Here is an 11,229-nt window from a genome sequence, read left to right on the forward strand (position 1 = left end):
TTTGATTTTTTTTCTTTTTCTTTTCTTTTTGAGAAAGTGTTTTATGTTATTTTTCACCTCTTCCGAGAGGGCTGTCTCAGGTATACCTATCCTGAAATTATCTGCTACTTTGCGTGCTATCTATGTCAGTAGTCCTGATTATTTTCGGATGTATGCTTTTGCCACGTGTCAGCCTCTTATACCGGTGAAATCTCAGCTACCAATGAGCTTTTCAGCAGGTTGCCACGAGTGCCAAGTCAGAAGTAGATAAAGGGATTAGATCCTGCTGCCACCTCCAGAAACATAATAAATACTCCTCCGTTTCCTGCTGTTTGTTCCTCTTGCTCCCCCTGCAACATAACATGCCAGTCCTCAACACTCTGTGCGCCTCCTCTCCCGCATCTTCGCTACCCAGCAGCATGACAGCTCCCCGGTTATCAAACTTACCTGCCAAGCCATCAACTCTGAACCCAACATCCACGCCCAAGGCCATCCAAACTGATTTCCCTCTCCCGCTCCCAGAACTCCCCACCCATGTCAAGGAGAAGATCCTCAGCCTGGAGGTCATGGGCATCGACTCCGGCCGGGCTCTTTCCCTCAATCCAGCCATCCGCACCGCATCCCTCGACTCCATCAATTCCATCATTTCCTATCTCCAGTCCAAAGGCATCCACCACAAGGACCTGGGCAGGATCCTGGGCATGTGCCCGAAGATCCTCACCTCCAGTGTCCGCTCCGACCTCGGGCCTGTCTTCAAGTTCCTCTCTCAGGATCTCCAGGTCCTGGAATCTGATTACAGGAGGGTCATCAACAAGTGCCCCAGGCTGTTAGTCTCAAGCGTCCGGGACCAGCTCAAGCCTGCCCTCATCTATCTCCAGAGGTTGGGTTTCAAGGACGCACATGCACTTGCCTATCAGGATCCAATCCTGCTGGTCTCCAGCGTGGAGGAGACGCTGATCCCCAAGCTTCAGTACTTGATTGGCTTGGGGCTCTCCCGGGAAGAGGCTGTGGGGATGGTGCTGAGGTGCCCAGGTTTATTCACTTTCAGCATTGAGAAGAACTTCAAACCCAAGCATGAGTATTTTGTGAAGGAGATGGCTGGCACACTGGAGGAGCTCAAGGAGTTCCCTCAGTTCTTTGCCTTCAGTTTGGAGAAGAGGATTAAACCCAGGCATCAGGAGATGATGGAGAGGGGGACGAAGGTTCCTCTCTCGGTCATGTTGAAGAGCACAGATGAGGAGTTCAAGGAGCTGATACGGAAAGGCAGTTAGAAAATGACTTCTCCTACCTGCCGCTGTAAATAAAAATCCTGCATGCTGGAACTGGAACCAGATCCGTCGGTAACATTGTTAGAATGGGAATATGCTTTTCTTTGTGATTATTTGGTTTTGTATACGCAATGATTTCAACATATACTAGCGACTTTGATTTCATTTCGAAGACTACTAGCTGGCCGCTAAATCATCTTCTGACAACCTAGGGGTCTTAATGAATAACCAGTGTCATCCTTCTGTAAAGCTGGAAGTTTAGCAGTGCTAAAACATGGGTTTTCCTTGCTTCATCCATGATGGACAAGCCATAACGCAGCCAACAGCTAAATCATCTTGGCAGATCCTTGCAGAATTGTTGTCACAAAAAAATGTTGCCAATGACGGACTTCAAAATTTGGATTATTGGGTATGCTGTGTAATATAACAAATATTTGTCTGAAAGAAAATAATGAAAACTTCTGATGGTTAGAAACTGGCAATCCAGAGGAAAATGATGACTCCACAAACAAAATTTTTTGTCTTGCAATCAAACATACACGTAGCACTGGGTTATCCAACAGCATCTTTAAGTGAAGCGCAATTCCTGGAAACAAAACAATTGCCAGCATAACAAATGACAGCAGTATGGAATGCTACAGATCTGCAACAAACTCAGACCAAAACAAGAGTGACCGGCAAGAGAATTGCCTGGGAAACTTTTACAAGTACTTGATGAGGATGAAAGCTACAGCAGCTAGAATCACAATAGCACCCATCGACAGGAGCAGGCACTTGCAAGAGCAACTTCTTTTCACACGCCTGTTCAAAACAGCCAGTCTCATTTGCACCCTCTGCATCAATAGCAAGCAAAAATTGCAAAGATGGTCATGCATACATTATATAAAATATTTTATGAGGTTATTTCCCAACAAACTGAACAAGTATTCAGCTAGATGATCTCAGAATTCATAAAAGCTTTGAATTCGCCCCTTTTCCTTTTTGTGCACGTGTGCATGTGCATGCATGCATGAGTCTGTGGTTAAGGGGCAAGTGCCTGAGATTACGACTTTTCCAACATATCACCTCAGGCATAACCTCATCAGGGGAGACAATGGTCCATTTTCTCTGTTCAATAATAATAAACCCCAAAATAGCTGGTCAAATTTGGGTTTTCCTCTGTTGAAAAATACAGGACGTCCTTACCTCTCAACCCCTCAAGAAATGGAAAGAGAAAATTCCAAACATTCTACAGTTTTTGTTTGAGTAAATCAACTCCTTTAAATCAAAGGTCAACTAGTCATTAAGTTCTGATGTGATGATGTAATGACACCAGATCTGCATATTCAAAGGTCTACCACGGTAAATATATCAGAGGTTGTAACAAGCAGTCTATCTACTGTTTAATATTTTCATTTTTCTATCACTACTTGGATCCCCTTTTTTCTAATATTTTTTAACTAATATCAAAAATTTATAAAGTTCAAAATACATTCTTGATTGATATTTTTGCACTTATTGATATTGATCAACCAAAAGTGTAACGAGATTTTTTTTGCCTAATATAATCCCGCATGCAGGGAGGGGGGGTGTTGGGGGCGCACTGACTGAGAAGAAGAAAAGTTATCAGTATTACACATATCTAAGTAGACAGATTGTATAGCAGAATGGATTTACCTGAAGCCGTGAGTTTGTTGAGTCCACATGTTGGTCCAAGTCATCCTGCAATGGTGGGAGAGTTAGAGTGTAAATATGATCCATGAAATAAGGCAAACACGTAAAATCAGTTCTAACATACAATTAGTCTTGTGTGAAGATCCAATTCTTCATTGACTGCCAATGCAATATGTTTTGTGCTTATAACTGTTTCCTCTAGCTTCTCCAGGCTCTCATCTTGTTCTACAAAACACAAGACAGCACATAATGTCAAACCACAACTTGAGTTATTAAAGCCAGAAAGTACCAAGAAGGTCATTCCAGTGGAAGATTAGACAGAGAAGTAAGGGTTTTCTCTCCAGGCATAAACCTAGCCAACCTGTAAAGAAGGTAAAATTGGGGGGCTGACTAAAATCATGATTCACTGGCCAGATTCCCTTTGTTCCGTTTATGTGATTCTTGGTCATTTTGTAATCCTCAGTTAATCAAACAAACATACCTTTCATGATCTGCCGTTGTACATGAACGACACCATAGTTATCTAACCCTGAAGTTCTGTCTATCTCATCAACTGATTTTTTACTTGGTCCAAGTAAATCTTCCCTAAATTTCACCAAAAAAAAAAAGCATATCCCCCTTAGTATTCAACACAAAACTAATTGTGACTGAAAACAGAATGACAATTGCAAGTACACTATCAAAAAATAGTCTTAAAACATGATTTAAATATTTAATATGTAAAGAGAAAATATATGGAATTATCCTTACAACAACTGACTCCTGCTTTGGAATCTTACCTCTTAGAAAAATTTGACATGTTCAATGTAGATGCCATCTGCTTTGCTTTAGATTTCAAATTGGCGACCATGTCTTGGCGTTTTTGCAGCTCCTTTTGCATTCTGCATACAGCAGGGGGAACTCAATTTTTTTTCTGCTTGTGTTCAAAATAAAATTATGGTATAATAAATTCTGAACATATCGTCTTTCATTTCAAATATAGCATATCATTTACAATAAAAAGGAAGCTATACACTGTCACTCTAGTCCATACTTCTGATAGTGCATTACTGAATTTGATTCATAATTAACTTTCTGAGGAACCAACTCCTTTGCATGGTTACTGACCAATTCTCTCTTCTATCTGCTAACTACTCACCCTAAGAAAAAATTAAGTATTTCTCACTAGAATGTTAATGTCTAAATATATAATGCACGCCTCAATATATAATGTCTAAATACACTGCAAAAATTAAGTATGTCTCACTAGAATGTTGATGTCTAAATATATAAGGCATGCCTCAATATGTATATGTGTGTTTACTTTTATAATTCAGGGATATGAGTCACATTTCCCACATGGTCAACAATTGCAGTCCACCTTAGTCATGCATTTATGTATGAGCAACAAGAGCATATTATAATCTACATATAATAAGAAATGTAATTGACTGGCCCATAAAATCAAAAATTAAAACTACACACCTCTACAATAAGGCTAAAGATGGCCTTCGACAACTGAGGCAAAAAAGGTTCCTCTCTCTCTCTCTCTCTCTCTCTCTCTCTCATCTCTCTCATTCTTCTTCTCAATGATTAAATAACTACCAACAATCCTTTCAATATGAAATATTATAGAAAGAGCTCCAAACAAGATAAATCACCAGAAAACATTTTTAAGCATGGAATATCACATAAAGCGCTCCACCAGAAATTATTGCATTGTACACAAGAACCTTTGTACACAAGAGATAAAGGATTAGTAAAAAAATTGAATTTTTGCATCAGTACAAAAAGGATAGTACTTTTGGGTCAAGACTGGAGATTGAACAGATGGAAGACGATACTGTAATATAAGATGGAGTTTTTGAGAAGAATGAAAAACTAAAAGTTCTTTTCAAAGATATAGTAATGATGATACTGAAAATGTTTCTCACACATATATTCATGCATGTGTGCCCATATGTTTGTGTGTATTGTATGTGATAGTGATCAATAAGACAACAATGTAGGTTTCCAGTTTAAACATCCTATCACATATTTTAGCAAGCTAATACAATGGGCATTGTCCAATTTAGCATGCACTTGTTGCATGCTTAGAGTTATCCAAAACATATGATGTTTTACTTTTTCATTTTTACGCATTTTTAGAGGTGCAGATCAAAATCAGTGGTGGGAATCATTGAATTTCAAATGGACTATTATTGGCTTTATCATTGTAATGATGATGATCACCTTGTTAAATTGACAAGATCAGTTTAATGTTTTCAATGATCAAAAAAAATATAATTTCTGCAATTTTTTTAATTGCATCACCAATTTATAGAACAGAATATTAAGAAAACCTTGTTGTATGGATTTTTATTTTGCAAACATATCATTTGTTTACATAGATATGCTGTTCGTAAATCCTTGTGTGGAAAAAGTAGAATTGTAAGACCTATAATTGACAACTGAGTAGCTATACTTCATGAACTGAAGAACACATCCTTGTCTTACAAAAAGCGGAGATTGAAAACATAATGCCATTCTGAAAATTTCTTAAAATTATCAAGGCATGATGATGTATGATTCCTGCTTGGAAAGCAATGTACCTTAACAGCCATCACCAGAACTTTGGGCAAGTTCCAAAAAAAAAAAAAAAAAAGATAGAAGAAGAAGAAGTAGAAGAAAGAAACCTAGCCATACTCATAAGAAAAAGAATATCTCAAAAAAGAAAAGAAATCCCAAGGTTTTTTCTTCACATTTGCTGGATGCTAGGATTATCTTTACCCACATTCATGAGTTCTTTAGCAGATGGATGATAGAACTTACAAATTGAACCCAATAGAGCTCACTTGAGTTCAAGTACATGGATATTGAAATATATTCAGTTGCATGTGAACAATCAGCATGTATTATGAATATCAGCTATACATAACAAGGTGAATCCCGTTTATCATGAACGAAAATTGCTTATGCAGTGATTCCCATGATATTAGCCATGATAAAAGCCAATGTTTGAAATTTTGGCATTCCATAATAGTTATAATTTTGCCAAGGCCCTACATGAAATGAGGACATGACAGGATTCTCCATGGTATGCCTCCCGCCTGCCATCCCTCTTAAGTGCAGCGAAACCTAAGACTATAACTTAGTCATTAGGGAAAAGGATAGGTAGTTATGAAGGAAAATTAACACATTTAAAAAGATCTGTTTATTGTGCATACTTGAACAAGCCAAATGAGATGGAGGGCCTTTAACAAATCTGTCTTAGGATATATATATATATATATATATATATATATATATAGAGAGAGAGAGAGAGAGAGAGAGAGAGGAGAGCATGCCATGTAAACTATTAAACATATTATACTTGATAAATGTTTTCAAAAGATAGGAGATAAAGCTAGAAATAAGTGAATCAAAGGAAAATCAGGGGATGAGACCTGCATACAGTTAGCCTAAGACAACTAAAGAGGAGAGGATTTCTTCACCCAAGTTAGTTGAAACATCGTATGCAACAACTCAACCAAACAGAAAATAAGTTTTGTTACTTATGTTTATATTTGGACCTTGTATAATTCAAAATTCCGGAAATATGCATTGACAGAGAGAATAGTAAAATTAACGTCAAAGTCTCTGAATGGATACCTCATGTCATATTGATAGGAAACCACCAAAAGCTTTTTGAACCCAGTCCAGCTGGTTTACTCAGGTCACATGATGAATACAGGCTTAATCCTCATCCTGATTGAATGAGGTTTTGTGCCATTTATCGTAACTATTTTCTATAGCATTAATTGCAAACCTAATAGCCAATCAAACAGAAGCTATTTATCTGAAAATTGGTCTTTTCCATGTGATAATAGGGTTAAGGATATCTGTAGGCTAGTGTGCTCATAGAATAAAATCTAGAATAGGATATCTAAAATGACGAGCATACTAAGAATTTGATTCATTCTTCATCAATCTAAAATAAGACAGCTAGTACATACACATTTAAGTAAACAATAAAATCCTTTAAATACCCAAGAAAGCCAAAACCAGGGTAAAAGAAGTCAAGAACCATGTGGTCTTGGAGGATTATAATAAATTATACACCCACAATCAATTCCTGCACAAGGGAAAAGCTTGAAAAGATTTACGTACTTTGGCTGAGTACTGGGATGCTTGGACAGAAGGGATTCCAAACTATCTAGTCTGGTCCCAAGAATTGTTATCTTCCTCCTGATAGCAGATGTATGGCGTTGGGTTTCAGGGCCAGATGGGGGCAAAGAACCCCTTTCAGAAATCATAACAGTAATATCATCAGCAAGCTTAGAAGCTTCATTGAACTCCTTCATCCATGGATCCACAGAGGATGCCATCACTGAAAAAAAAATGTAACAGATCTTAACTGACAAAATCCTGCTCTTTCATATTAGATGGCTAAATCTATCACATTATCGAACAAGAATTACTTAAATTAAAACAATTTCAAAAAATAAGCAATGAAACTAAAAATTAGAGGCATATGACTTTAAAATGTGAAAACCAACGTTGATCATAAGAAAAAAGGGACATCCTCGAGAAGATGGCCAAAGCAAAATGATCATGGTTGGCTAAAAGATATGCTAGTTGTTGTCATACATTCACTAATAAGTCTTCAAAACATAGTCCATTACTTGAGAACATAGAGGAGCCAAAACAAACACAAGTAGCAATGTGCCTCCACAATCTCCACAAATCTAACCCAAACTTTCAGGAATAGAGAATGACTTATTCCTGCCAAACATGATGTTTAATAATCTTCCAAGCTCTGTTAGGGATACCAAGAGAAACCATTGTCCAAAAGAATGCTGATCAAACATGTTAAGTCCATCCCATGGTTCCATGAACTCAAAGCAAGTTGCAACAAAATAAGTAGATGATCAGATCTTGTCATCGTATCCAAGTAGATTCCATGCAACAAGCTAAGATTGAACAACCTTCTTAAGGAAAGCTATCATGCTTTTGCTATTGGTTGATACCTCATCAAGGTCACTTCAGATAAGCCCCCAAGTACCTCAACCTTCTCAATCACAGATTATCATAAACCCAAGCATCACTAACCCTAGTGAAAAGCCTGCAAAACAAAGATAAAAATGTCATATGGCATACCACTTATTAAGCTAAAATTTAACTCCATCAACCTATAACCTACTAACTTTGAACTTGCACCTAAAGAATATAAGGGGGAGGGGAAAGGAAAAGAAAAGGCTTCACTTTCCAAACTTGCTCGAGAGATTTAGCATCTAAAGCAATTATGTTTCACATCTTAGTATCTATACCTAACTGCTACTGAACAAAGACCTATATCTGCAGTGGCTAAATATTAACCAATAGTATGTATTATGTAAAGCAATCTATATCTAAAGATTTTTTGATCCGTGAAGTAGACCCCTTGCTCTTGCAAGCCTTTTGATTGGACAATCCCATCTCATCTTTCTACAAAAAAACTAACCTTGATTTCTTTCATTTTTCAAGACAACTGTTGTAGGCCTCAAGCATGGAATAATTAAATAGTGGATATTTAGGGGAAAAATATTGAACTAAAGTGATTTTACCATAGAAAAAGAAAAATCATTTTGCACTCTTTTCACACCTGTATTTGTTTAAATGCACAGAAACATTTATATGGAATACAAGGTTGGTGAACCTAACTGGTTAATTGGCATCTCAATGGAGAAATCCAATTACAGCCCACCAAACCTGCTCCAGCAGGTACTTTTCACTCATTTAAATCTCGATCTCAACCAGAGGATTGCTTCTGATCTCAATCAGAGGATAACTGCTAATACTAACTCTTGACCTCATCACTCATCCAATGCAAAGCAGAAGAAAATGATGATAAATATGGTTTGCAAGTTTGATCCAAACCCATTAACCCAGCTTGACTCAGTCTTAACCACGAAACCTGATATGTTAGTTCTATAGGTTGGGTTTTGGGTCCGGGATGGCTGACCTGTTGAAAGGTTAAGTTGGGGTTCGATTGAGATTTTATGATCCATCAGGTCCTTGTTATGAAACTTGGATAATATATAAACATTAATGCTTAAAATCCCTTCCTTAATCTCCATTCCTTTCCGTTCCACTCCTCTCCCAGTCTTCCCTTTCCTCCACCTCCTCTCCCTTCTCATTCTCTTGTCGCTACTCTTCCCTTGTCCTCTCCTCCCTCCTCTTCCTCCTTGCTCTCTTTCAATCCCCTTGGAACAAGTCTACTTTCAAACTTTCTTTCACTTTAGGATATTTTTTTCAGGTGATTTTTCATGCTAGTTTTAGAGTCATTTTTGACAACATATAAAAGTCCCCCTTTAGATATAATTTTGGATTGGTAAGCCATGAAGGCAGTAGGATCTAATTTCAGGTAGATTTTGGTGTAGAAAAATTCAAGCCTAAACCATGGGATATGATCTACAAGCTCTAAAATGTTCATGTACAAAAAGTCACATGCTTTGAAGACTCCAAGCCCATGAATCACGACCCCTCAAATTTATAGGTCATAATGGCATGATAACATGTGTTGATCTCGGGAAGACTTGAAACATAGGGAAAAGGACACCCCAAAATGGCGCATGTTGTACATCGGCATTTTAGACCTCGCAAATCACATTCAACAGTCTAAGGTTTGCCATTTTCAATACCCAACATTAAAACTTTGCAGTGCGTGTAAAAGGGAAAATAAACTAGGCTATTCTCCAAAAATCCCCTTCTTTACATCCAACGGGTTAATACGAAGTAGAGGGTGGGAATGAAATCCCATCTTTGTCTAAGTCCTTACATACCCAAACCAACTGCAGACTATCTTCTAGATAGATTCCGCAAAGAACACCAGAAACAAGCATTCTCATCTCAACAACATCCACCAAAACCAAATCCGTATAGCCATTTCCAACATCCATTTAAATTGCAACCGTGAGATATTACATACAAAGATTATAATTATCAAGAATATCGCAATACAGCTATTCAATTCGACACATGCAATTCAAGAAACCAATTACGAAACAGCAACCGGTATCAATTCACACGAGAAAAGAGAGAACTATTTCGAGCAATCAAGTAACCCTAAAGATCAATAAATCCATCAACCAATTGGTCAGAGATGAGACGAGAACCTGAGAGAGCTCGAGATGCCGCGATAAATTACGGAAGGCGATCGATGGTGGTCGGCGAATCCGGAGGGGAGGAGAAGATCGAGTTCGAAGGGGGGAGGAGCCGAGGTGAGAAGCCGAATGGCTTCCGCTCGCCAGGGGCCCCAGATCCGACGAGAAGGGAGGCATGGCTACTCGTGAGGGAAACGTTTTCCCATTTGTTGCGGGTCGGGTTCGAGAAGGAAGTTTCACGACCCGTTTTGGCTCCTCCCATCTTTCGTCAATGGTTGATCGTGTCGGGTTTGCGGGCATCGACCCGGTCGACGTCAGCAGGCCGAAGCCCGTGGACCGAGCAGGCTGGCTTTGACCGCTGGATGTATCACCTGCGTCGCAAGTTCGTTGGAAGAAAACTTTACATGAAAGCTAAATTTTTTGTGCACCTCGGGGATGTCGAGTGCGCTTTCTCATCCGATCAGATGATATAGTCATTATTTTTTAATATATATTTAATATCTATCAATCAATTTTTTTATTTAAAATTTTTATATAATAAAAATATTTTTATTTTTTAAAAAATTATAATATTTTATATTTATATTCTGCATCCATAATATACACAAAATATTATAATTTTTTTAAATAATAAATATTTTTATCATTCAAAATTTTTAAACAAAAAAATTGATCCATAAAAATTAAATACATGTTAAAAAGTGGTTGGATAAAAATATCCCTCTCATATTATGATATCTTAGATCATATTATGACATCTTGGAACATAATTTTTTTCAAAATATAAAGATATTTTCATCATATAAAATTTTTTAATGAAAAAATTGATTTGTAGGTATTAAATACGCATTGAAAAGTGATGACTATGCAGACTAATCGGATGAGACGGTACATTCCACATCGGATTTTTTTCACCGCTTGTGGTGCACAAAAAATTTCTCAAATAGGAAAAGATAACTACTCTGGAGCTTAATTATGGTACCGAGACTCAATTGGCAAGATATTTTAATTTTCCTTATGAATAGCCGTTTAGATATTTAAAATTAGGTATATATTATTGGCAATAGTATTACTGGCAAAATCACTGAAAAAATACTATATTAGTATTATAAATTTAAAAATTTTGTAACCAGCTCAACGTACCGTTGTTTAACTTTATAACCATCACAACATATCATTGTTTAACCACTAAATATAGTATGCTAAGTTTACTCAAAAATTTTTCTATAGCACAGAGAGCTAATTAA

At 37.3% G+C, this 11,229-nt stretch overlaps 2 protein-coding genes across 4 annotated transcripts; one reads left to right on the forward strand and one right to left on the reverse strand.

Annotated features, from left to right (window-relative positions):
* The first annotated feature begins 31 nt into the window (after positions 1 to 31).
* LOC105059306 (transcription termination factor MTEF1, chloroplastic) lies at positions 32 to 1,412 on the forward strand. The gene has a single exon (XM_010942559.4). It carries the CDS (start codon positions 342 to 344, stop codon positions 1,248 to 1,250), a length of 909 nt encoding a protein of 302 aa, XP_010940861.1. The 5' UTR covers positions 32 to 341; the 3' UTR covers positions 1,251 to 1,412.
* Positions 1,413 to 1,744: 332 nt separating this feature from the next.
* On the reverse strand, positions 1,745 to 10,164 carry LOC105059290 (syntaxin-52). Of its 3 annotated transcripts, XM_010942546.4 has the most exons (8): positions 9,995 to 10,159; positions 7,868 to 7,962; positions 7,008 to 7,227; positions 3,680 to 3,781; positions 3,382 to 3,485; positions 3,025 to 3,125; positions 2,904 to 2,948; positions 1,745 to 2,080 (listed from the first exon to the last, which is right to left on the reverse strand). In XM_010942546.4, exons 3-8 carry the CDS (start codon positions 7,223 to 7,225, stop codon positions 1,949 to 1,951), a joined length of 702 nt encoding a protein of 233 aa, XP_010940848.1. In that variant the 5' UTR covers positions 7,226 to 7,227; positions 7,868 to 7,962; positions 9,995 to 10,159; the 3' UTR covers positions 1,745 to 1,948. The 3 variants fall into 3 exon arrangements, with proteins under 3 accessions (XP_010940848.1, XP_010940839.1, XP_029116177.1); XM_010942537.4 differs by lacking the exon at positions 7,868 to 7,962 and having other exon boundaries at positions 9,995 to 10,164; XM_029260344.2 differs by lacking the exons at positions 7,868 to 7,962; positions 9,995 to 10,159 and adding an exon at positions 7,826 to 7,847.
* Positions 10,165 to 11,229: the final 1,065 nt, after the last annotated feature.

The sequence above is a fragment of the Elaeis guineensis genome, chromosome 2, assembly GCF_000442705.2.
Source record: "Elaeis guineensis isolate ETL-2024a chromosome 2, EG11, whole genome shotgun sequence".
Classification (NCBI taxonomy): Eukaryota; Viridiplantae; Streptophyta; class Magnoliopsida; order Arecales; family Arecaceae; genus Elaeis; species Elaeis guineensis.